Source organism: Sciurus vulgaris (assembly GCF_902686455.1).
Source record: "Sciurus vulgaris genome assembly, chromosome: 9".
In the NCBI taxonomy this organism is placed as follows: Eukaryota; Metazoa; Chordata; class Mammalia; order Rodentia; family Sciuridae; genus Sciurus; species Sciurus vulgaris.
In genome coordinates, this window is record NC_136469.1 from 85609430 (window position 1) to 85635589 (window position 26160).

Consider the following 26160-nt stretch of genomic DNA (forward strand, 5'->3'; position numbering starts at 1 on the left):
TTTTATATTGTTAATGAATACTTTTCTATAGGTGAAAAAAATAATTCTGTATTAGCATTTTTTTTCATTAACACTTTGGATTAGCAACATTGGGAATTTTAATTGTGATATTATTCAAATTTCAATCTATTGTGTTTAAAAATGACAAGTATTTACAGACTGCAAATATTTGTTACCATTTAGGTTATCACTTCTGTAGAGTCTATCATTACTTCCTCTTTCCTTTCATTAAGAGGCAGTCTTAATTAATTAAAGACAGGCCTTCCTGGACTCTCCCTGGCAGTTTTACATCTTTTTGAAATGCTCAGGAAGAGCGCAGCTTTCTAGGTGCGGTGTTGGAGTTATGGGAGGAACCTTGGCTCCCCACCCCTTGGCATGACGTAACCCTTGCACACTGTGTGAAGGCAGGCAGAAAGTGCTGACCTGTGATTCATCTGCATTAAATTCCTTCTGAAGGAAAAAACAAGCAAGTGAAATTCCCTCTCCTCAAAGGAAAGCGGAATGGGAAGTTAGGAGCGAATAAAAATCTATAATTTAATGCAAGTGAAGGCTTATTACTAGGCTGCCACTGTACAAGCACAAGTTTGATTCTCTTTCAACCAATCTCATGATTAAAATTATTTTGTTTAACTACGTCACAATAGGAGTTCACAATACTAGATTGAAACTTAAAAATCATTCGTGTCATTCTTTAATTTCATTTCATATTGCTCTTAAAAATAAATTATTATTGTATAAATTGCACACTAAAATATACACTTAAGATAGTGTGTATCCAAACACACAGTGATGTGTTTGGGGCTTAGAGGTTGGTTCGATGATAGAATTGTCCCTTCTGTCTGTCTCTTGCAGAGCAGATAAAGAAAATTTCCTTCTTCTCTTACTGTCAAATTCTCGAACCACAACAGCCTTGTAGAAGACGAAACTAAAGCCCCAGGAAATTAAGGAGCCTGCACAAGACTGTTGAATTATGTAGAAGAAATATAGTTAAAAAGGAAGGACCTTCGTTCCCAAATAGTTATTTCTACCATTGCTTCATTTTTTTTTTTTTCTGTGTGCAAATCTGTTCAGAAATGGTGAAGTTTCCCCATGCTGTTGGCTGGTGAAAAAACTCTCATATCTAGTTCTTCAGTTTCTACTTCAGGACCAGTTGTAGACTTTTAGTCATTAGCAGAATTCTTGGGTTTCAGTTCAAATGGATGGTCACCAGTTAATTCCACTGATAATCCGTGGAAGTGACAAACAAGTGTATTTAGGGAACAAATAAGTCCAACAGAATATTTTATAATCCATATGGAAAAGAAATGCTTAGCCTACTCTGGATTTGATATCCAGATAGCTTTCAGTCCTGAGAAAGTCTTTTAGCTTATTCCATGTTTCACAGATAAAAGTTGCACGATATTGTCACAAGGTAGGTGTGATTTGTGTTTGTTTTGGTCATTCATTTCTTTTCAATGGTTTAGACTTAAAACACATGATTGGTTCACTCAAGATGCCATAACACTGATATCACCCTAAAAATTGAGATTAAACACCTTTAGATACCATAAAAACAGAATGCTTGGGATTAGGTCCATTGAGTGAACAGAGAGGCATTTAGGTTGTCCAAAAGCTGGGTAGCAGGCTGAATTTGGAATAGCTGTGGCTTGCTCCAAAGTTGACAGTTATTCCCAGGAAAACCTACATCTGATACGGTCAGAAGTATCAAACACAATTTTTCTGCAGTGAGAACAATAACCACACAACAACAAACCCAGATAAGGACTACAAACTTGACCTCTGCCTTTGTAATTCATTCTCTTGGCTTCCATGGATTCTAATGATGGCAAAGTCTAAAGACCAATATTGAATCTTTTCCTCTCATTTCACTGTGATCCCAACTTTCATTCTTTTCAAGTCTAGTCAGCTGGATGTTTTTGTTGTTTCAATTGAGGATTTCAATTTGGGGTCCACTGAGTTTCACGAACAACTCGATGAAAATGCCCACAAGGCCTCACAGTGGTCTCCCTCCAGAACAGATGTTGTAAGGTGACTTCAGTTTTAGACACCTAAAACAAAGCATTGATTTCCTTATGACTGTGGTTTGCACTGGTTATTGTGAATCACAGAATGCACTGGTGTAGCAGTTGCTCTTGGTGCCCTGCCCAGATCCCCTTCACCGATTGGTGGACCCATCCTTCAGTGACTGTGGGCATTAACAAGCTCACAGCACCATCTTTTTCCAGAGGATTGTCATAGTCAGTAGAGCACCCTGCCAGAAGATTCCTGGAAGATTACAAGTCCCTGCCCACCAGCCCATCATGAATAGCTTGTGGCCTGGTTGACTCAGGTGGTAAACTGAAAATAAGACCTCTCCCCTCCTTGGGAAGGTCTAGGATACCATTCACCTTCTCCATCTCCCTGTGGAATCAAGCTAAGAAGACAGCTCAAGCCACATCTTTGTTTAGCAGATTCTGCGTTCCTTATTTCATCACAAGTTTCACCTTAGAGCCCTCCCTCAACCTGTCACGTGCGCTACTCTCCTGTCAGAACCGGATCTCAAACAGCTAGCTTATTACCACCAACAGGTCTTTCCTCCTCCCCCGCTGCCTGCTCCTCCACCTTCTCCTTCACCTCTCCTCTCTTTCCTTTTCTTCCTCATTATTATTATTGGACTCTTACATAAATATGCGACTTATATAATGTAGATTTGATTCTCTCATAAACAAAACAAATTGTTATGTTTTGGGATGGGCAGTTTTAGTCATGTTTAAAATGATATCTTAGTAAAGTACATCAAGGGAAATGTATTTGCATTTTTTAAAATTACTGTATCTTACATGATATCTTGATTTTTCCTAGTTACACAGATTTAAGGAAAAGAATTAATGATAAACTAGAAATAAGAATGAATACTCATTTCTTGATTTTTTTTCATTCAATGAATATTTTTTCAGTGTTACTTTGTGCTAAGCACAAAAGTAGAAGCTAAATGTATACTTGTAAACAAGATACACTGGGTCCCTACCCACTTGAGGCCCGCCGTCCTCCTCATTTATAATTTTGACTCAAGAAGGAAAAGATAGGAAGAAAGGACATTGTAAATTTGGACTATCCTATTGCAACTGAAGGTAAACTTTTACACTTCTCTGAGTTTATGAGAAAGGATATTAAAAAAAATGTTATGGAGGAACTGCTCAGATTCATCTTCTTCTCTTCATTAAGAAAGCATATGTGTTAAAGCCTGTTATGTTATACAGGCTCAACAGATATTGTCAAATGAACACACATAAAGTAACTTCCTATTTTGTCTTTTTCATACCTTTTTCTTATGTAGCAGTAAAAAATTGCAAGAAAACCACTTAATAATAATCCAACACCAATCCCAATTGCAATGTATTTTTCATAAGAATCCACAGCATATGAAGTTAAGGTCAAGTGCTCACACCTTTCTCCAGTATAACCAGTAAAACACCTTTAAAAAGAAAAAAAAATGTTTTAAAGCCCACAATGATGGAAATACAACGACATATTTCAAAAAATGGGGGAAGAAAAGGAAAGGAAGTAATTTAAAGAGGCAAACACCAAAAGAAAGTAAATATGTTAAAGTAAGAAGTAGCTCGAATTTCCCAATAATCATCTCATTAAGACTTCATATGTTCCCCCCAATGGTAGACAAAAGGGTAATATGCTTGTGAAGAAGACTGAGCAACAAGGAGTGATATTGGTCAAATTACATTGTTTAATTGTGTGCATGTACGAAATATGTTAACAGCAAATCCCATCATTATGTACAACTGCAATGTACCAATAAAAATGTGGGAAAAAGGAGACCAACCATATCGATGATTATAAAATTTGAGAACTTTGCTTAAACATTTTTGCCTTGCTCTGTTTCATTTTATTCTACAAATCTGCAAAAACTAGGACTCACCTTTGCATATCATTAAAATGAAGATTCTGTTTTAGTAGTTCTGAGGTGAAGTGTAAAATTCTATGTTCCTAAAAAGCCCCACCTTCCACAGATGCCGCTCATCTGGTAACTATATTTTTAAATAATAAAGATTAAGCAGAAAAAAAAAAAAACCCTCCTTAGATAGTCAAGTACAAAGAGGACTGGCAAGTCACATTCAGATCAAACACCATTTTAATTAGATAAGAAAGAGAATGGCACCGTACTTTATAGAACAACAAAGGGATAAGTTCACCTTCTTCCGTCTCCAGGACTTGGAGAGTTCTTGGCAATTACCTGCAGATGGCTTTATCTAGCTCGTGGTGGAATGCACACACCCCATTGATGCAGTAGCTATTATGATCTTCCAGGCAAGGGTGGGAGAACCTCAAGGCTATGGGTCCTTCTGCATAGTCGTCTAGGAAAAGGAGATAAAATACTAAAAGATAAAGTGCATCCTACTTTATGACTTTCAACACATATGTAACAAGACTTTTATTTTAAGATTATTTGGGGGGCCGGGGTTGTAGCTCAGTGGTAGAGCGCTTGTCTAGCACATGTGAGACACTGGGTTTGATCCTCAGTACAGCATAAAAATAAAATAAATAAAGGTATTGTGTCCATCTACAGCTAAAAAATATTTTTTAAAAAAGATTATTTGGGGGGCACTTTGCCCTTTGAGCTATTGATTCCTTTGGTAGGTTGGTTATATTCACAAGGGTTGTGTTAATGTCATCCAGAAATGTAATTCATTATTTAGAGTGAAGATGTGTGTTGATTGTTCCATTCTTCAGCTACCTAATAAGGTATAGAGGCAAGTTTGCCAAAAGGTGGCAGCATTGGTTCTAATCTTAGCAGGTTATTTTGAGTAATGCTTCCCACTCCTGTGCCTGAATGCTGATAAATGTAGAATATCTCAGACAATGTTTGACTTTTTCTCCATTACACTGAGAAGTCAGCATGTAGGAAGGTCTGGATTTATGCTTGTGAGAAAATAAACAATTTTTATTCCTTCCCCAGAGGAAAAGCTGGTAAGAATTTCTCCTTTCTCTTAAGGAGGAGTTAATTCAAAAGGGGACATTCTCTCTAATTGATTTTAGAAGGAGTATGTGTTATGATCCATACAGGAAGCCAGAAACAACTTATGGCTCAGACTGAAATGTTAAATGACAATACCATAAAATATTAATTAAAATTTTAACTCAGTTAAGAGGCATTCTGAAGGAATGGTGAAAGCCATGAACCTGGGATTAAAAAAACCCAGGATTTTATTTCTAGCTCTAACACTATGCAATTGAACATGACTAGACACACTTTTTGCAGTCAAGTGTCCAGAAACCTCCTTGGGGGAAAACCCTCTTCAGGAAGATGTGTTCTGGCAGCATGCACACATCTCAGGATGCTTCTCCTCATCTTCTGATGTGCTAAAGACAAATCTAGACCATCCTTACTATTTATGCAACGGGAATGACTTTTGCATAAAATTGCAGATTTGATTCTTTTTTTGATATATTTTAGTTATCAACTTTTAAATTTTTCTCAAGCAGTTTGTGGCATTTTACTTTGTCATTGCTTTGAATAAATGTACCTCTCATTGTTATTATATGGCAAAACACCATATTTGCCTTGCTATTAAGGAGATTAAGAGAAACCTATTTATTCATTTTTAGGAAAAATAGATATGACAGACATTTTATATTGAAAATACTAAATCTTTAGGTATTCAGGTACCAACAGGATATTATGTTGTATCACTTACCTTCTATCATAAACACCCAATATTCACATTCATTTTGTTAAATGTGATGTATTAAACACAATTTACAATTTTAATAATTAATTCTGAGGCAGTGAGAATTTCCCATAAAAAACTGTGCTAGGTTCTTCTTAATTCAAGACTACCCAAATTCAATTAGCCAAGCCTAAAACAGGATTTGCTGGAAAATGGAGAATTGAAAAGAAGCCATTTCCAAAGAAAAGTTATAAGAGAGAGACTCATTCTTCCTCTAGGAAGAATATTAGTTATAACTTAATAAAAATTGTTCTGAGATCCTGGATTCATATTTTCAAGATAAATAAAAAGTGAAAGAAAAACTAAAGTTGTCCGTCAAGAAAGCAAAGAAAAAAATATAGAGATGACATATTCCATTCTACTTTTCCATTCCTATTGCCTATAATTCAGTTAATTTTATTTGCAGTTAACTATTAAGGAAGAAAAAAGGCAGTATTGGGAATATTGCTATGACATCAGTCACTGAGAGAAAACCACATTTCTTTAATTTTTCTATAGTATTATTGATCATATTCCAATAAAAATATTTTCTCTTTGCTCAAAGACTCAGAAGACATGAAGAATTTGCCTAAATGTTACTCTAAGACACACACTGATTTTGTTTTGCAAATTGATGCTCAAAAAATCAAATAGATAAAATATTTTCAGTTGTTTTAAATTTTTAAATTATTGGTGGAATGAGAACACTTAAATACTACTTCTTTCATATTTGAAATATTTGACTTCATTTTTATTTGCTGGGTTCTCAGAGTAAGATCCCATGTTTCCTGTTCTGGATCACATGACCAGCATTTACCTCTGGGGGCCTTATGTGATTTGCATGAGAATCATAACCACTCAGTCACAGGTCTTGACAGGCAACAAGCTTTCCAAGTTCACCTCTAGTTCAAACAGGTTTGAAAACAATGCTGATGCTCAACAGCAGCCAGAAGCCACTGCAATAATAATAATAAAATAGAAAAGAAAATACATCACCATCAATAATAAAAATCGGGTATAAGTGGTTAGGAAATGTGGCACATGCTAAAAAAACAAACGCCCCCCCCCCCCAAAAAAAAAAAAACAAAACAAAAACAAAAAAAAAAAAAAAAAACAGGAGAAAAGATCGTTCTAAAGATGAAGGAGAGTGCTTCATTTTGTCCATAATTTCTTTGGCTGCTAAGCTTACAGTCATAGATCAAAATATGATGTCCCATCAAGAATGCCATAATGGAAATGAGCTGTCACCGGACACACATGGGTTATTGGGAGCCAAGCAGAAAATATGGTACACTTCACATTCAGGACAGTAGCTGAAGACAACTTTTCTTTCTCTCCTTTGTTTCACTTCCTCCTTTTAAAAGGGCAATTCTTGGCTCACACATTTATCTGTCACTTCAATTTAATAGCATCTTGCTAAAAGTGTTGATAACCCTATAAAACATATAGTTAAAAATTTCCAATGTTGTTTCTATCATAATCCAAGTTTTTCTCAAAGGTTTAAAAGAAGTCCCGTAAAACAGAAAAATGAAAAGAAAATACCTTCGGTTTTGTTCACTGTCCAGTTACTCTGCTGGACTGTGCTTAGAGGTGTCACAATCATGGCTGCCTCTTCAGTCAGTGCTGTCATTGCTGTAGGAAGGGGAAAGCATCTTTAGCAGGTGTGCCTCTGTCCAGGTGCCAGCAATAGATTCAACGTCATTCTTACTGATTTTAATCCTATTTCCGTTCTGTTTTTAATTTATTCCTTGTGAAATCCAGAACCTGACTAGGGCAATTTCTCATCTGTCTTTCCATTGACTATATCATAATTATGGGAAACAGAAACACACACAATTTCTAAGAAAAAGTGAATGCATTTGTATATTAATTTAATCACAAGGATATAATACACTGGTATTGTAGCTAAATGTTATCAACTACTCTTCAATTGTATAAAGCAAACATTTTGGAGTTCTCAAAAAAAAAAAAAAGAGGAATCAAAATATACAAGGCTAGGAACATAGGTTTCATAAGAAACTAAATGAATCCACAGATTCAATTTTCTGATCTTTATCATGAACAGCTATTACAAACCAACGTCTCTCTAATTTAGAGAAAATAAATTCTATTAACATTTACATTATATTTTACCTTGGTACAAAGTTAATAAGACAAAAAGGAAATTACCTACCATTGAATAAAAGGCAGACTGATATTGGAACTCCCAAAGCCATATTCTGCAGTTGATTTACTTTCTTTCTCTTATCCTCCTAGACTGACGGGTGGAAGGCTTTTATTGAGCTCTCTGAGTCTTTCTTGCATTTATATTTCATGAAGCGTCATCTCGCAGTTCTTACCAATCAAAAAAATATGTACTTCTGGCAGCAGCATGAAGCCTTGGGGCGCTCACACACTTGTTTGGGATGCCTGTGTTATCTAGCAATGTGATCAAGTTTCCTTTTGAAACACTGGTTTCCTGTTACCTGTGGGCATAATCGTATATGTAAACGTACTTAAAACACCAAAAAAGAAAGAACATGAGTTCAGAAAAGTGCCCACTGGTGTGAACAGAACTACACAAGTTGGACTAGAAATCGATGAAGCATTCATTCTAACAAAGGGATCTACAAATTAGGAAACAGCATAACCTGTTAATAAAAAAAAAATTCTGATACTCTAGTAGTTACACTTTCTTTCATCACAGATTATGAGTTCCATAGTAAATCAAAATGTTTTGTTAATGTGGATGCAGGGTGGAATAGTGAAATTAGTATAAAAATAGGTTGAACATTCCATTTCAGGGGATGGGAATGCATACCAGTGGAAGAGCACCCACTTAGCATACATGAGGTCCTGGGTTCAATTCCCAGACAGCCAAAATAACAAATTCCATTTTAGTTTTTGTTACCTAGTTTTACTTATGACAAGTTCTGAAAATATATTTTTAATAATATAACATTTGCCTTTATGTCATTCTGCCATTTAATATTTTTCTGAGTGAATGGAATGAACTACCATATTTCAGGAACAACAGGGCTCAGGTCTGTGCCCTGATGATTAAGCTAGAGAGAACTGATGAAGTACCAAATATTAATAATAGTAATAATAATACAATTCTCCATTAAAGTAAAATTAGGATGACATTTAGTTTAGATATATCTAATGAATAGAAAGTCTTAATAATGAGAAAGCCTTTTAAATGTTAATTGAGTTATAGTTATTAAAATGCCACTCTCAAGGACAGAATGTGTAATTATTGCTCGTAACTGTTTTTATGTTTTCTGACTTTAGGGGCTTCCCATAAGTTTTCACTTGCCTGAAATTATTATTAACATATTTTTGCTGAAGTGCTGTGCCTTTCTGCCTGGAATTTCAATTGCTCATGTTTTCTGAACTTTGAAAATCTGTTCAAGTGAAGATAGGTTATCATTTTTATCTTGTCCACCCAGTGAGTTAGATTTATCAGAAAGGATCCCATTCTGTATTCAAATATGACTTTGGCTTTAGAAATCACACAAGAATGAGCTTGCTGTACTCATTATAACTTGGGCAATCACTTACCACAAGAGTCATCATTTTAAAGTTAAAAGAAAATGTAGCACTTGACTCACTTTAAATGTGCCTGCACTTTGTGTTTTTACTTTAAGTTTTTTTTAAACTGTTTATTTTGCCCAGGCAAGTAATATTTGAATTATAAATCAAAGAATCCTTCTAGCATTGTTGGTGAGAACTTAGAAATCATTTACAAAGGATCAAATAAACCATCACAAATCCATTTGTAGTTTCTGGAGGGAGATGCTAGAACTCACATTAAATGTCTTTATTTGCTTTTTCTTTTGTTGTTTTGTGGTGCTGGGGATCAAACCCAGTGCCTTGTGCATGCTAGGCAAGTGCTCCATCACTGGGCTACATTCCTAGCACAAATATCTTTATTTCTACGACTCAGATATGGAAGCATAATGATCATCTTTGGAGCTATAACAGTTCATTTTATAGATTTTCACACATATCTCAATTCTGTGTGTGTGTGTGTGTGGTACTAGGGACTGAAACTAAGGGTGCTCTACCACTGAGCTACACCCCATCATTTGAGTTTATTTATTTATTTTTTCATTTTGATACAGGATCTTGCTAAGTTACCCAGGATGGCCTCAAATTTGTGATCCTCCTGCCTCAGTATCCAGAGTTGCTGGGGTTACAGATGTGCCTCATCACACCTGGCCACATCATAAGTCTTTCTTTAGAAATTCTGGTCCATAAATGCAGTGCCAGATGTACACTAAATACTCAATGAACATCACCTGAATGGATAAAGAAATAATGGGGCTTATTTTAGTCTCAGATGACAAATGAGGAATGGAGGCTCAAAAGAATTAAGTAGCAGCTGAGGGTGTAGCGAGGTGATAGAAGACATGCTTAGCATTTGCAAGACTCTGGATTCAATCCCCAGTCACTCACAACACACACACACACACAAAGTGATTTATTGATCTGTCAACTGCATGCCTCAAAGTCAGGATTTCAATCCCATTTTTCAGATTCTTTTTTTTTTCTCCATTCTTTTAATTTTATTTATTTATTTAAAAAATTATTTTTAATTTTTTTAATTAAAAATCATAAATTTACATAGGGCAATGTTGTTTGATTCATTGTTATTTTTTTCCCTCCCCACCCCTCCCACCCCTCTTTTCCCTCTATACAGTCCTTCCTTCCTCCATTCTTACCACCCTCCTTATCCCTAACCCTAAACCTAACCCTAACCCTAATGCTAACCCCTCCTACCCCCATTATATGTCCTCATCTCACTTATCAGTGAGATCATTCGTCCTTTAGTTTTTTGAGATTGGCTTATCTCACTTAGCATGATATTCTCCAATTTCATCCATTTGCCTGCAAATGACCTCTCCATTTTTCAGATTCTTAATCAGCTGTCCTCTGATAGATGTTGGTATACTGATCTCAACAGAAGTCCCTTAATTATCTCCAAAAATCAAGTTTTAAATAAATTATCACATAGGAAACTAAATATTAAACCATGGCTTTCATTCATATCTGGGCTGAGATGGATGACTACCTCTCTAGATGTTTCTCCACTCTGGCAGAGATTAGACCATATCATATAGAAACCTATCTCCCATTCTGGTTTAAAGTTGAGACAGAAAATGGTTCTAAGTCATTCCACCTGCTTCTTTTCCTTTGGGGCCCGTACAATAAATAGTAAAGCAAGTTAGAGTGAGAAAAGAGGAGTCTCCATTACCACTTTCCCTCATTCCATATTTTTTTGTCTTTAATTTATTTATCTCTCTCCTCTAGTCATTAGTCCATCTAGAAGTTTTTTTCCATTTCCTTTTCCTTTTATTCCTTTCTTCCCCTTCCTTCCTTCCTTCCTTCCTTCCTTCCTTCCTTCCTCCCCTCCCTTCCTTCCTTCCTTCCTTCCTTCCTTCCTTCCTTCCTTCCTTCCTTCCTTCCTTCCTTCCTTCCTTCCTTCTCTCTCTCTCTCTTTCTCTCTCTCTCTCTCTCTCTCTTTCTTTTTTCCTGTTTTTACTAAACTAAATCAGAATCTGTAGCTGGTCATTGGCAAGACATGTCCATTCATCTATTGCTTTTCTCTCTAAATTTTTCTGTAATTGTCATAGCTTTAGTTGCTATGTATTCATTCATTTGGAAATTACTCATTGTCTACTATATCCCTGGCGCTGGGTGTGATAAGGCACATGTAGATAATGCATGTATTCTGACCTCAGAGAACTAAAGAGAGCTAGGGAAAGTACCACATGCCAACAGCACTGGGTAGGAAGTGATAAATGCCATCAGTGTGTGCATAAAAGGCCATAAGAATTGAGAGGTGGCACTTAATCAAACTCTCAAGGTGTTTTTCATGGGTAAGTTTCATTTGAAATGAATCTTTAATGAGTAGGATTTAGACATGTAGCAAGAGAATGGATTTAGAGATAGAGGTAATTGAAGGGAGGCAGAGAGAAGTGTGAAGAGTGACCTCTGACTTACATTATCCTAACAGACCTTATTTTAAATTCCAATTCTTACTTTACATGTGTCCTGAGCTGAGTGAGATGTTTTAATGACCAGGAGAGGCAATTTCTTCATGTATCAAGTAGAAATTTTTAATAAGGAAGAAACACACACACACACACATACACACACAAAGGGAAGTATTTGGCACATGATAGGTGCTCAGTTAAGGATAGTGGTTACTACTGAACAAGTATAGAGAGACACAGTATGTATAATGGTCACAAAGAAGGTCAGAGGTTTAGTGGCTATGATGTGGTAATGAATCCTAAAATTTCTCCACCAGCCAGAATTGCCTATCCTATTCCCAGACTGATATTACATCAGGACACTTATTTACATATTGTCATCACCTCAAACACAACATGTTTTAAATGGAACATATTATCTCTTCTCCAAAATCATCTCCTTTTTACAACTTCCTTATATGAATCCATGATAACATCTTCTCTAACTACAACTCTCATCACTCAGTAAATTTAATATAAATTTCGATTTAGCATGGTTTCCTGTAATCTATCTTTGTATATTAATCCAGCTGCATTTCTGCCACTTGGCACTTCACACTTTTCATTTTTATCTGACTGAGCCCCTTACTTTCATAAGTATATGGTAAGTTCCTTATCACCTCCATATATTTGTATTATTGTTAAATTCTCATTATTTCTCAAGGATTCTCTTTATAGATACTGATGGAATAGGAGAAGAAAATGTATGTCTCAAAGCTCCTCTACAAGTTCAACATATGTGTATATCTTATGAACTTCATATATGCTTAATAAAGACATACTATCAATGCATTGGCTTCATCTCTTTCTATGTGTTGACAAAGACTCCTTCACTCCTTACTTCATCAATCTCAGTCAGGTGCCTCTGGGCCCTCTTCTTGCTAAGGTCTTCTTGCTTAGCAAGAAATCCTATTAATTAATTAATTAATTTATTTTTTGGTACTGGGGTGCTCAGAGCCACATCCCCAGTCCTTTTTTATATTTTATTTAGAGACAGGGTCTTGCTGAGTTGCTTAGGGTCTCCATCAGTTGCTGAGGCTGACTTTGAACTCACAATTCTCCTGCCTCAGCCTCCTGAGCCTCTGGGATTACAGGTGTGCACCCAGCTCCTATTAAATCTTCATAAACAATCCTCCGCACCCTTCATGTCTGATCAAATTCCTCATCCCCTACCCTTGATATCAAAAACATTTTTCTGCTGTTATCAAAAATACTGATAAGCTAGTTTCATCAAAAATTTCCCTATCCTTGATATTAAATCCAGTTCTTTCTAATTCCCAACTACCAAACCCCTTATTTCTGGGCATTGGCTATAAATCCTCAACTCTCTTTGCTATGGAGAGAGTTAACTTCAATTTCTCTCCCCTATAGTCTGTCTTTATAATGTTCTAAATAGAATGGATTCTGGGAAGGCTGACTTCTGAATATAATTCCAAAATAACCTTTCTTGCACACTGTAGAGGAGCAGCTCGAAACCATATTCTGCATATTTTTCATGTACATGTACTTTTGGTTTGGGGAGTTAGGCTCCTTTTAAGTTTAAAGAAGATCTTTCTAAAATGTTGGCTTGCAAACTTTGAATTTAATTTTTTTGTCAGAATTGCTGCACAAAGATTGGTCTGGACAGGTTGTAGAATATGTTATACTGTTTTTTTTCTTTCAAGTTTATGAAACTTGCTACATTTTTCTAGTATGCAGTAAAGTGGGTAACAAAATATGAACAAAGAAACAGCTGTTTGTACAATAAAAGAACATATCTATCCTTCTTCAAATTACTTTTTATTATTTTGTTGAAATGTTATTAATTATAAACATCGTCTATTTTCACACAAATGGTCAAGAGAACATGCTGATAAAAACATGCATTGAATATGAATCATTATTTTTACATAAACATAATGGGATTTGCGCATGAAAACAGAACAACATTATATGGCTCCAGTATCCTCAAAATAGCCTTTAACTAACATTCACATGTATTTCCTAATTTGAATTGTGTTAGGAACATTACCTCTATTTTGAGAACAAAATGCCATAACAGAAGAGAGAAGAACTGAGAGAACAAAACAATAGAGTTTTAGTCACATCCAAAAGTTTTGTTTTGGCACACTGAAATGTATTACTTTTTCTTATTAGATTGCTGAATCTGTGAATAAGCATATCAGTTACTATTCTTTAATGATTGCTTCACTCATACAATACGTTAATTTTTGATACTTTATTTAGTTTTATTTTGATATTATTTATTTTTATATTTTTCCATCATTTTTTCAGTGATAGTGTGGTCCAAATATTTTTTATAGGAAGAAAGAATGATATATAAACCTAACACAATCTTCATATATTTTTATTATGGCAAGTAGTTATTCACAATGTGATATAATCCTTACTTTTACAAGTTGCAATGTACCTTTTGCCTTCCTTGACTACTTTTCTTAAAGAGAACTCCATTTCTCATTAGGGAGGCCTTGTAGGTTACATTTGGGAAGATTTTTATTTTCAGTATTCCATCTTTCTTTTATCATGTAAGGCCTTTCTCAGCATATGACATAAAACATGGAATACAGCAAAAATTGAGCATGCCTATGATAAAACCCAAATTACATTGTATGTGGGTACCCATTTGCCAAAATATTTGTTGAAAACATAGTGTGTGTAATAGTTAATTGTGTCAAAAATATATTTATTTATTATGAACCCTTTAATGTTTTAACATTATGAACAAATATCCATAAAATAAGAATTTGTTACCAAAATTTCACTGGAATTATTTTGGTTTTTCCTAAAACTCAAATCAGTTAGCAGGAAATGCACAGAGTTGCATGAATCATCGGATCAACAATGATTTCATCCATGAAAAAATAAATATAATGTAGAAATAAATAATTTTGTAGTAAAATATAAAGGTTTTTGCCCTATATCAAAGAAATACACTGCATGACATCAGTTGCTTGATTCTCTCACATGGTCTAGTAAATGATTTTTTTAGCTGCCAGAAGAGTATTTTTCAGAAGCATCGCCACCGTCATGGGTCCCACGCCTCCTGGAACTGGAGTGATAAAACTAGCTTTCTTCTTAACAGCTGGCAGAGGAAACAGAAAAGATTCTTTATTTCTAAATTTATCTGAGAATTTCACATTTCTAAGCATGCTGTACATAGTGGATTTTTCTGCATTACAAATATAAATTCTAAAAAACTCTATTTGTAGCATGAAGTGGGCTAATAACAAATACGTGCGCATTTAGACAAGCATGCCTGTGTATAATGTCTAATATGGATAGAAAAACATAATGGGTTCAAAACTGTTGGTTCATTCACTGCACAGCTCAATTAGCTTTACACAATGAAAATCTATAAGCCATGGTTGACCTGATTACCTGTAATTCTAGTAAACTGCTTCTAAAAGACACGATATTTTCTTTATCTATTATCTATTCATCCACTGATGGACGTCAAGTCTAGTTCCATAACTTGGCTATTGTGAACTGTGCTACTACAAACATTGGAATGGCTCTATTACTCTACTATGCTGATTTCAGCTTTTCTGGTCAAATTACAAGGAGTTTGTGATGTATATACACAATGGAGTTCTAGTCAGCCAAAAAGAAGAAGGAAATTATGGTACCTGGTAGTAAATGGGTGGAACTAGACAACATCATGCTGAGTGAAATAGAGACAAATGCAGAAAGTCAAGGATCAATGTCTTTTCTCATATGAGAGGAGTTAAAAAAACAACAACAAAGCTCTGCCTCATGAAAACAAGGGAGAACAGTAGTGCAGCAGAAGGGGATGAAGTGGGCCGGAGGAGTGGGAAAGGGGAGAAATGGCAGAATGAAATTGACTAAACTATGCTATGTGTACGTAATGAAAAATGTCACAATGAATCTCACTATTCTATATAATTATAATGTTCCAATTCAAAAATGTAAATAAATAGAAGGAAGACCAGTAGAATACAGGAAAGGATCAGGGGGAGGAGGAAGGAAGGCAAAGGAGAAATACTGGGAGATGAAATGGAACACATTATGTTACACATGTGTATAATATGTCACAATGAACTCCACTATTATGTATAACCCTAATGCACTAATAAAAACAAAAAGACATGATATTGATTACAAAGGGGAGGGTATATAGGCAACTCAGCTCACGCCATGCATTAAATTGATTAATGCTTTTTTATAACATAACTATCATCAAATATGTGCATAAAAATACTTTAGAGTCAAGTCTAATAAAACTCATCAAATATATTTGAATTACTGAGCACATTCACATAGTCCTGTTTAAAGAAATGAAGACTTTTTATTCAGTTAATATACTCCAAGGAAATGACAGTGAACTCAGAGCAAATTTTAAGAATGTGTTCACACCCACAGTATTAAAGGTGAATGGTTCCATGCATTCATTGACTTGATGGTTCATTCAGTTTTTTTTACCATGTGAATAAGAGCAATGCGATTTTCTCAGATAACTTTTAAAACAAAGTTAGCATAGACAATACTTATTTAATGCATAATTTGACATTATTAACTACATGCCACTTAGATATATTCCCTTTTGTACTGTTCATGTATACTTCTACATGAATCAAAACCAAGAGAAGTTTTCTACATCTTGTACTATTTTCAACAATTTACATTGCCTTATTGAAAGATGGTCTATACAATTTACTTTTACCTTGTATGAAGTAGAATGATACATTGAAATACTTCTTTAAATCATAGAAAAGCAAAGGAATAATATTGTTTTACTTGAAGAAAAGTACTAATAAGCTTAAATCTCTCTGTCTCTCTCTCTCTTTCACACATACACACAAATCCAGTTAGTATGTGTCATGCATTTTCTGATGGTATGTGCTATGGTTTGGGTATGGTTTGAGCATATTCCTCAAGTTTCATATGCTGGAAGTATGGTACCCAATTATTAAGAGGTGGTGAAAACTTTAAAAGGTAGGGCCGAGTGGGAGATAATCAGATCACTGGGGGCACTGTTTTGGAAGGGATTAGTGTAGTTCTCAGGTGACTTTGGCTAGTTCCTGTGATTCTGAATTGTTATAAAGGGCAAGATTAGCCCTTCCTGCTTTCTGATTTCCTATCTTACAATGTTGTAGTCTCACAAGTGTTCTACTACAAGACCCTCACCAGAGCCAAGAAGAAGCTGGTGCCATCATGCTCTTAGATCTAACAAAAAAAAATTTTTTTTTCCTCGAAAATCACTTGGTCTCCAGGTATTTTTTTTAAAGCAATGGAAAACAGACTAACACAATATATTATAAAGAAAACAACACTGTGACTTGGAAGGTAATAGTTCAACTTTCACAAAACCTCTGCGTACATGAATGAATCCTTTTCATTGTCATACTTCCATACAGTGTACTCTGGAACCAAAACATTAGATTGGGTAAATAGCCATTCCACAAATAGCTATACTTTTAAAATATTCTTTCTTTGATCTAGGTGTTCCTTCTATTTGAAATATTTTTCCACCTTATCCAAATAAGAAATGGCTTATTATTCTTTGAAATTGAATTAAATGTCACATGTCTATGATTTTTCTCAAAAATTCACACCTCCAAAATTGAATTAAAAGTTCTACCACCTGCATTTCCAGTTTTTTCTTTCTCCTTTCCTCCTTCCTTCCTTCCTTCCCTCCTTCCTTCTTTCTTTTTTTCTTTCATTCTTTCTTTTTTAAATGGAGATTGAATCCAGCAGTTTTTAACCACTGAGCCTTTTTATTGTTTTTTTTTGTTGTTGTTGTTGTTTTGTTTTTAATTGTGAAACACACTCTCATTAAGTTGCTTAGGGCCTGGCTAAGTTGCTGAGACTAGGAGCTTGTGATCTTGTTTCAGAGTCGCTGAATTACAAGAGTGCACCACCAGGCCCAGCATTCCTAATCATTTCATACCTACTACACTACAATGTCGGTTCCCTTATCTAGATGCCAGAAGTAGCCAAGTCATTGTGTTTGTTGTTTTTAATCTCAGAATTTCTCCATGCCCAGGTTAGGAAGGTGTTCAGGAAATCTGAGTAAATTAAACAGACTTATTTAAAACCTAAAATAAATTTGTAGAAATGTGTCAGTGCTTTTGACTGAATATAAACAGTGTCAGTATAGTTCAAACTTATTTACTGAAAAACTCAAGCATTCATTTTGCTTGAGGTGATAAATTGTATTTTTTGCTTTTTAATATGCTGACTTGATGGCATAAGCAATATCTTTCAAAACCTTTTCTCAAGGCATGGAGAAGTGATGCCTTTAAAACTTCAGCAGATTTTTAGTATTAATAGTATGTAAAATAATACATTTGTAAAGCACTAGGTTTGAAACATTAATGCACAATATTAAATACTATTGAATAATATGGTAAGTTAAGGATTAAGTTCACATTAAATTCTCATTGGCAAGCAAAATGATTTTCATTGAAATGAAATGATTTCCAAATCAAAAAGTTAAGTAAAATTAATGGAATATCAGGGAATCTATTAAGGTTATATAATTGTTTTTAAATAGTTTGGTTTTCAATTCTGAGAGGTAAAGTAGCTTAGATATTTTTTGTATATAGGAAAACAGTAAATAAATATAACTACTACTAGATGAGTATTATTATTTGTCAAGAATTTTATTTATGTATGTTTTTGAGATGAATCTCACAATGTTGCACAGGTTGATCTCAAACTCCTGGGTTCAAGCAATTCTTATGTCTCATGCTTCTGAGTAGCTGGGATTATAGGTATGTTCCACCACACTGGGCTTTATATATATTATTTTAATAATTTATTATCTATTTTAATTGATGAAAAAGTGTGGCTCACTGAAATCACAATGGCGCGTCACTCTCCTATAAGAGAGAGACATTCATTGTCAGATTCAAAAGATTATGATTCCATAATTCACCCTGTCTCAGTACAACTGTATTATCATGAACTGAACAAGTAGAAAAGTCCCAAGAATGACTCAAGTGCCAGAAATTAACTCAGTTTTTGCAAAGGATAACTTGAATATTCTGAGAGAGAGAGAGAGAGAGAGAGAGAGAGAGAGAGAAAGTGGTTCTAATGTATTAATTTTCCTATTTTTCTGTGAGTACTCATAGTTAATCAACTTTGAATGACATCTTGCTCTTCATATTACACAGCTGGTTTAGCAGTCTGGGTTGCTTTATTCTTGGGTGTCAGATCAGATAAACCATGGATCTTCTCAGGTATTATGATCTTCTTCCAAATTATGTTTTTTACAACATGCTTACTATTGTTAACATGCTCAAAAGTGGAGGAAGAAGGAATGAAAATAAGCTATTGGATGAATAAGACTTGCCTGAGTTTTTAGCTCAGCTCTGTCTTTTTGTGTACTTGACTGGTGGAAACCAACACATATTCATTCTGTCCTGCCTATCACTCTTCATAGAATTAAGTCTATGTGGTAGGTAATGGGCCTTCATCTGACTTGGGCTAAGACTTCTCTGAACAAGCATTTGGTAGCATCAGTGAAAATCCTGCAAATTATTTAGTAGACATAAGATTGTGATATCACTGTGAACATATCTGGTTATTCAAATATTTTATATTTTGAAATAAAGTATATGGATATAAAGATAAAGCTTGTACATGGTCTTGAAAAGTAGAATTTGAATAAAAATGGTGATGAATTTGAATAAAAAGCATATTGGGTCTCTATTCCTTTTGATGTGATTTTCCTGAGTAGCTATGTCTGAGGAAAAACTTGTTTATATGCTGGTAGGTGTGGTATTAGTGTATTCTTTGTCTATTTACAATAAAGATCAGCCTATAGAAGTAAGTGACTTTTCAACAAAAGTGAGGAAATATTAGCAAATGCCAATTGATATAGATACCAATGCTTGAAAAAAAAAAAAATCTCAGTCAGGCTAATTGGGAGGCCAAGGCAGAAGGATCACTTGAGCCTAGAAATTCCAGGCCAGCTTGGACAATATAGCAAAACCCTGTAATCTAAAAAAATTAAAAATAAACATAACAATTCTCAAGTCTAATGATTTTGCATAACCATTTCAAAACTATATTAAAATAAATGTGTCTATAAAGTACCAGAGGTGACTTATGAGCTAAGATTAGTCATGGGAGAAAAAGAAATTCATTGCATGATTGATGCCCTGAGAAGTTTCTTACCCAATCATGTCTGAAAGAGAGTAATTTAACAGGATTACATCACCAAATCATCTTCTCATTGGTTGATTTGTCCTTAAAGGCAGACGGGGTTGGCTTGTAAAGATGATTCTGTTAAGATTAATCTTGTGTGTTGGCAGGAGAGAGGGGGAAGGTGTTCTATATGCTTTACTGAACAGAAATATGGAAGCATTATAGGCAATAATTTTCTTCAGAGACTTATTTACTGTGGATGCAGGGTGAAGGTATATGTATGCATGTGTTTAAGGAAAATACTAAAAGTTCTGTATATATGAGAATCAGAAATTAGATCTTGATACTGACAATTTCACGAGAGGCTAAAAAACTCAGGAAAAAATCAGGGTTAGATTCACTTTCATAAAATCACCATTACTTTAGAGTTACCAGAACTGTTTGACAATGAAGGCAAATAAAACAATTATCAAATCCTGTTTTCTGTGCGGAACTTGCTCTTGGGCATGAGACTTCTGTGGAAATTACTTGGTAATATTTAAAGTAAGTTATTGAAAATAATAATATTTTAATGAAAGGCAATAATTATCATGCAAATCTATTTGAATGACCTTTCTGCAAACTTTAGGCTTGCAAAATAACTACCATAGATTTCCTTGAAGTTCCGTGCCTTCACTATCACTCTCTAAAATGTTAAAGACTGTGTATTCTATATATTACTCTCTTTGTCTAAAATGCCCTATCCTCACTTCTCTATCTGGTAAATATTTATTCTTCCTCCTCAGATCTAACATAAATGCCACTTCCTTTGTGAAGTCTGTTAATTCTTCAGGCTGAGTTAATATTTATTCACTGATCCATGAAAATTATAGAATGTTTTTCAATTTATAGTCACAGAGTATATTGGAATCTCCTATGAAATGAAGTAAAATACATATGCCTCTTCCTGCCCCAAGATTCTAGTACGTACCACTAAGTATCACTGCCTCAAGTAAGAGGTATTTCTAAAGGTGGGAAAAGAGTTTTATACATATAAACAAGGTATAGAAATTCAAAAACTGGTTGAGATTCACTGCTTCAGTAAGGCTGCTTCATATGGTGGCCTCAGGTTCTCAAGTCAAGTCCCAGGAAAATCTCAATGTGCAAATGATTTCATGCTCCGGCTTCCAATAAGGTTGATAATGTCTCATTGGCCAAAGCAAGTTTCATGGTGATGCTAAAAGTCAAAGGCTTGGGATAAGAAGAGTAGCAAAGTCACATTGCAAAGAGGATGTATGCATTGGGACAGAAAGAATGCGTGGCTATTTTTTATCATCTACTATAGTAGTCTTTTGGCTTTCAATCTATCACATCGATCATACTATCTGCTGCCAGATTTATTCTTTAAAACACAGATTTGATCATTTCAGCTTCTGCACACTTGATGGATTTTCACTGTCTCTAGGATAAAATATAAATTGTTTGTCATGGCCATCAAGATGTTTTATCATCTGTTCCAACATCTTCGTCTTTCATCTTTTCCTAACACTATACTTCATTGTCATTTTCCCCACATGTTCTACAAACTGGCCCAGATAGATTCAGAATAAATTTCCCATGCAACACAGACATAGATACTGTCTCTTGTAGTTTATAATCCTAGTTGGGGAGAAAGATGTTAAAAATACAATTACCTAAATAATAACTGAGTGATGGCTGTGGAATATATTTCACAAATGAAATGTTTATTATACTGTGAATAATTTGGAGAACCCAGATGAGTCTGAGTGTTGCTTAGATATATATGACATACCTATGCCTCACTTTTTCAGGTAAAACAGAGAGGTGGAGAATAGACAGTGTTCTTAGTGGTGAAGGGAATGTTTGTGATAAAGGTGTCAAGAAGTTTCCTTGGGAAGAAAAGCAGCTTGAACTCTGGGAAGCAGTACAAGGAGTACAGTATGGGTGACATATAGGGGAAAGAGCTGCAAAAGATGAGCTAGGCAGTGTTCAGCTTAAGGAGTATCTGGTATATCAGTGCAGACTCTCCATTGAAGATATTAACTTAAGAACAATGGTTGAAGTTTTTAAATACTTGGAAAAACATATCTGGAGATGGGATAAATCAGCTTGGAAAACTATCTGTTTTGTGTTTGTATGTTTCTGTAATGAAGTAATATGATAATATGGGGTGGAAGGAAAGAAGAGATGCACTAAGAGGAGAATAAATTCAGCTTCTTCTGAGAACACCTCCAAGAGGGAATGAAAGTAAGATATGTGGCTCATAGAAAGATTGAAAAATTACAGAAAACTTAAAACCTGATGGACACATGATGGGGGAAGAAAAGGAAGAGTAATTCAGACACAGGGAAAAGGAAGAGCAAAGGCTATTTGAATTTGAATTTGACAATGAAGCTGATGTAATGGAGGAACTGAGAGAAGTTCATTATTACAGAAGCACATGATGAAAACAGCAAGAAAGAGATGAAGCTGGGGAAATGGTCACGGCGTATGACCCTGAGGTGAGGAGTCAGGTAACTGAAGTCGAATAATGTAGCTATAGCTATTATGTTCAAGGTGAATAAACTTAAAGTCATTTGTGAATGAACTTAGTTATTTATATTTAGGAATGGGCAGTTTTGTAAAATGAGAAATATGAGAGAAAAATGAGCACAAATAAGTAATTTTCAATAGAGAATTAAAGGACAAATTCATCTTCTATTTTCATAAAGTTTCAGGCTCTTTTATGTCATTTACCCAAGAAATGTGTCCTGCCAGGAATACATATCTAACCTGATGTGCTTCACTATGGCTCTTTTTTTTTTTTTTTTTTAGGTATTGGCTTCAGATTTCTAAAGGGAAGAATGAAAATGAGCATGGTTTGATATAATTTCCCTTATTCTTACTTGAAGCAAATCAATTTTCAATTAATAGAATAAGAACAATACATATGGAGCAAAGGTTATTTCATGTTAAAACTGAGATGATGACAGGATGATGAAAGAAACTAGGTGTTCAGTCTGTGTGTGTGTCTTGAAAAAATTCAGTGGTGACATGTGGTCAGAGGGTGTGGAAAGATTACTCATGAAGGATACTAATAGCAACACCAGGAATATTTAAAATGCTCTATAACAACTTAAGTAAGAACAAAAGAAAGGTACAATCATTAACCTTTTGGCATCAGCAACCTATGCTTCATGACAGGGTGTCTCCAGCTTGTGTGCTCTGTGTCATTTACTTCCTCTGGAAACTTTATATTAAGTTCCCAGGACCTGGCACTTAATAACTCAAATTCTCATCTGAAATACTTTGTCTGAAATACTAATTCTTTGGCAGATTGTGAATTTCTATGTCAGTACATTGTATTGTACCCCAAGTCCCCAAATAATGAAATTTCTAGATGTATTTAAACAAGAATTGCTTTTTAAAATTTTATGTTTTAGAAACTGTATATTCTGGTAAAATCAAGGAAAATAGTTGTGCGCTATAAATCTATCTTTGCAAATGGAGGAAGAAGAACTAATATCTCAAGTTCTGTAACATTGTTTTATTTCTCTCTTTTGTCTGGTTCTCTGTCACCAAAAAAATTTACTCCATGATCCATGTCAGATTTCTCACAATGCTACAACTAATATTTTTTTAATTTTAATTTTTTTATTTTTACAGACTGCATTTTGATTCATTGTACACAAACAGGGTGCATCTTTTCATGCACAACATAGATTACAACTAATTTTTAAAAGAAACTTCCTGCCACCAAAAGAAGAGGTATGATTCCTTATCTGTGGCAAGGCAGCAGAACAAAAATTTCTTGCTTCTCTCATGTGAATTTCAGTCTCCTAGTATATATAATTGTCTAAATTAAATGCTTGGAGAATTTTCCCATGCTTCTAAATGCAAGCCATTTAGGCATGGCCTCTTAAACATATCCACTATAATGAAGGGGAGACAAGCTTCAGGAAAATGGAGTACAAGAATAACAACCAGAAAAACCTGAATGGCATAGGACTCGAGAAATAGATGACTCAGGAAGTAACATGGAAAACACTCTACTTTCTCATATGGCTGGTCTAAAAATGATGCACCAGGAGAGCAAAGGGCCCCTTAATAGGCGAACAGCTCAACATTGAACTTATGCAAGGAATCATATGATCCAGAGGCAAATTACTATGCTTCCTCTTGCATTTATCTGGTTGTATGATTCCTGAGGTTTCCAGAAGTTTTCTATATATACTGCATTAAGATATTATCATGGCATCCTGTGGGCAGTAATGGAACAGAGAGGATTCATGGGGTAGAAGAGCATGAGACTCTTATCTACATTTGTTTTACAAATCGTGTTGGCTTCATTAGGTGAATGAGCTAAACTTACAAGAACTTATTTGTAAGTTTTCTTTCTTTCCTTCTGATATTTTCCCTACTTTTATATTAATTCAATATCTCCATGTATCTGAGTAGCTGAATCAGAAATGTTGATAGTTTAAAAAAATACTTCTCAAAGCACTTAGGAAGCATTCAGAGCAACCAAAGGAAAAGACAATCTCCAGGTGAAATTTGAAATGGCTCTCTGTGAAATCTGGTTATCACTCATCAGTGGAACCTTCTTACTAACCATGTATGGTGTCAACTATCACTGTCAGTTTCCATTTTGATTGGCAGGAACACAAATATTGCTGTGCCATTTTTGGTAACTCTATGAAGAGCTGGGAAATGACTAAAAATACCTGTCTTTCCAGCTTCTTTTTAAAAAACAAAATAATCATCTCCCATAATCTTCCCTAATATGTTTTCTTCCCTCTCCTAATCTTTTTTTCTTAAGCCACTAAACATTCATATTAGAGTGGCAAATCTGTAAACCAGATATGCTGTTTGGAGTATCCTCCACATCTCTTGGCAGGGCCTTGACTCAGTTGTCTGACATAATCAACCCTAAATAAAAAGAGATAAAATTTCTTTTTTCATAGATATTTGTATCTTAATACCAACCCTGAGACACAACTATTAAAAAAAATTCACTGTGCTATAAAAAAGAAAGAAAACTTCTAGAGCTATCAGATACTTCTCTTGGGCCTGTGAATGTGAACTTTGTGCCTCAGCTTTAACTCCTTTCCATAAAAGTAGATCATTCCATTTCAAATATGCCCTACTAAATAGAAATTCTTCAAAGGTGGACTTGGTTTCAAAGATTTATACTTCACAATACCCTTCTTGTCCATGCTGTAAGCAACAAGAAGGCAGTTTACTCACTGACGGTAGGGATCTCATAGTTACCATCGGTAGTTCTACCTGTTTTATGAAACAACCTGCCTGGGTGTTAGAAACATAGCCTCCCAGAGAGGTTTTGCACTTTCCATCAACCTGTACCAAATGATCAAGATCGATCACCTCTGGGTGAGAGTAGTAGGTTCTCCCTTGTAGTAAAGCTGAACTTTTGAGCTACCTTATAGTCATCTACCACCAAAAGTCAATATTTTGAGTCAAACTGATCAACCATATCATCAAATTAAAAGATTTACACTGAAAACTGAGAGAGTGAGGAGTCACTTTAATTGAGTTCTTTTAATATCACAGATAAATAGTTCAGTAAAAGTGTTATAGTTCAACAACAGTCTTGTTCCCTTTGAATTGGTAATATGCTCCTACTTTCCCATGTGTTGGATACATGTGGGACAAAGCAGTACCAAAACCATATTTAAAAGAAGCTGACTTTGACATAATCAGGAAAATATAAATTCTAGAGACTTTGTCTGTCATGTATATGGCTCTATACCCAGTGGAGCTGTGAGTGAAGCAGCACTCAATTAGTGCACAGTAAATCAGTAAATGAATTAATGGATATATCATTCATTAATGGATGTGGATTGTTATAGTCTATTTACTTTTTTTGGGGAGGTGGTAGGGTTTGAACCTAGGAACTTGTGCAGATTGTTGTAGAGGAATATTGCCTTTGCTGCTATATTAAGTGGAAGTTGTGTTACCATTTAGGTGATTTTAGGGAATTGCTTCTGTAACATAAGAGTGACCCTATAGGTTTATAAGAACATAGGATGGTGATACAAATGGCCACTAGTATGATTAAGAAGGCTGAGACGTGGTATGGAATGAAAATTTAAAAAGAAATACAAGACAGAGGTTTACACTATGGAGGTAAACAATTTAGTTGGGGACAACTAAATAAAAGTGCAAGGTGGTATAGTAAAAAGAACAAAATAAGATGAAACCTGCTCTAGGAGTTTAGGGCAGATAGGAGTAAGCTTATTGCTTTCAAGTTGATTCACATCACTGGGTGAAAAACAAACTGAACCAGAAGAGAGCTGAGGACAGAAAAGTAATGAGGAGCATTGTGG

The 26160-nt window shown here is 34.9% G+C and overlaps 2 protein-coding genes across 3 annotated transcripts in view; both read right to left on the reverse strand.

Annotated features, from left to right (window-relative positions):
- Positions 1-678: 678 nt before the first annotated feature.
- EPGN (epithelial mitogen) lies at positions 679-8000 on the reverse strand. The gene is made up of 5 exons (XM_079152764.1): positions 7876-8000; positions 7245-7334; positions 4229-4349; positions 3302-3454; positions 679-2048 (listed from the first exon to the last, which is right to left on the reverse strand). The coding sequence occupies exons 1-5, from the start codon at positions 7916-7918 to the stop codon at positions 1994-1996; spliced, it is 462 nt and encodes a 153-aa protein (XP_079008890.1). The 5' UTR covers positions 7919-8000; the 3' UTR covers positions 679-1993.
- A 17-nt stretch (positions 8001-8017) lies between these two features.
- The window catches only part of MTHFD2L (methylenetetrahydrofolate dehydrogenase (NADP+ dependent) 2 like), a 152171-nt gene continuing 134028 nt past the window's right edge, over positions 8018-26160 (reverse strand). The window contains exon 7 of one of the 2 annotated variants that reach the window (XM_079152759.1): positions 8018-8167. In XM_079152759.1, the coding sequence (XP_079008885.1) occupies positions 8133-8167 (35 nt within the window). In that variant the 3' untranslated portion in view covers positions 8018-8132. Of the gene's footprint in view, positions 8168-13482; positions 14805-26160 lie in introns of those variants that run through there. The other variant, XM_079152760.1, reaches the window with a different exon arrangement.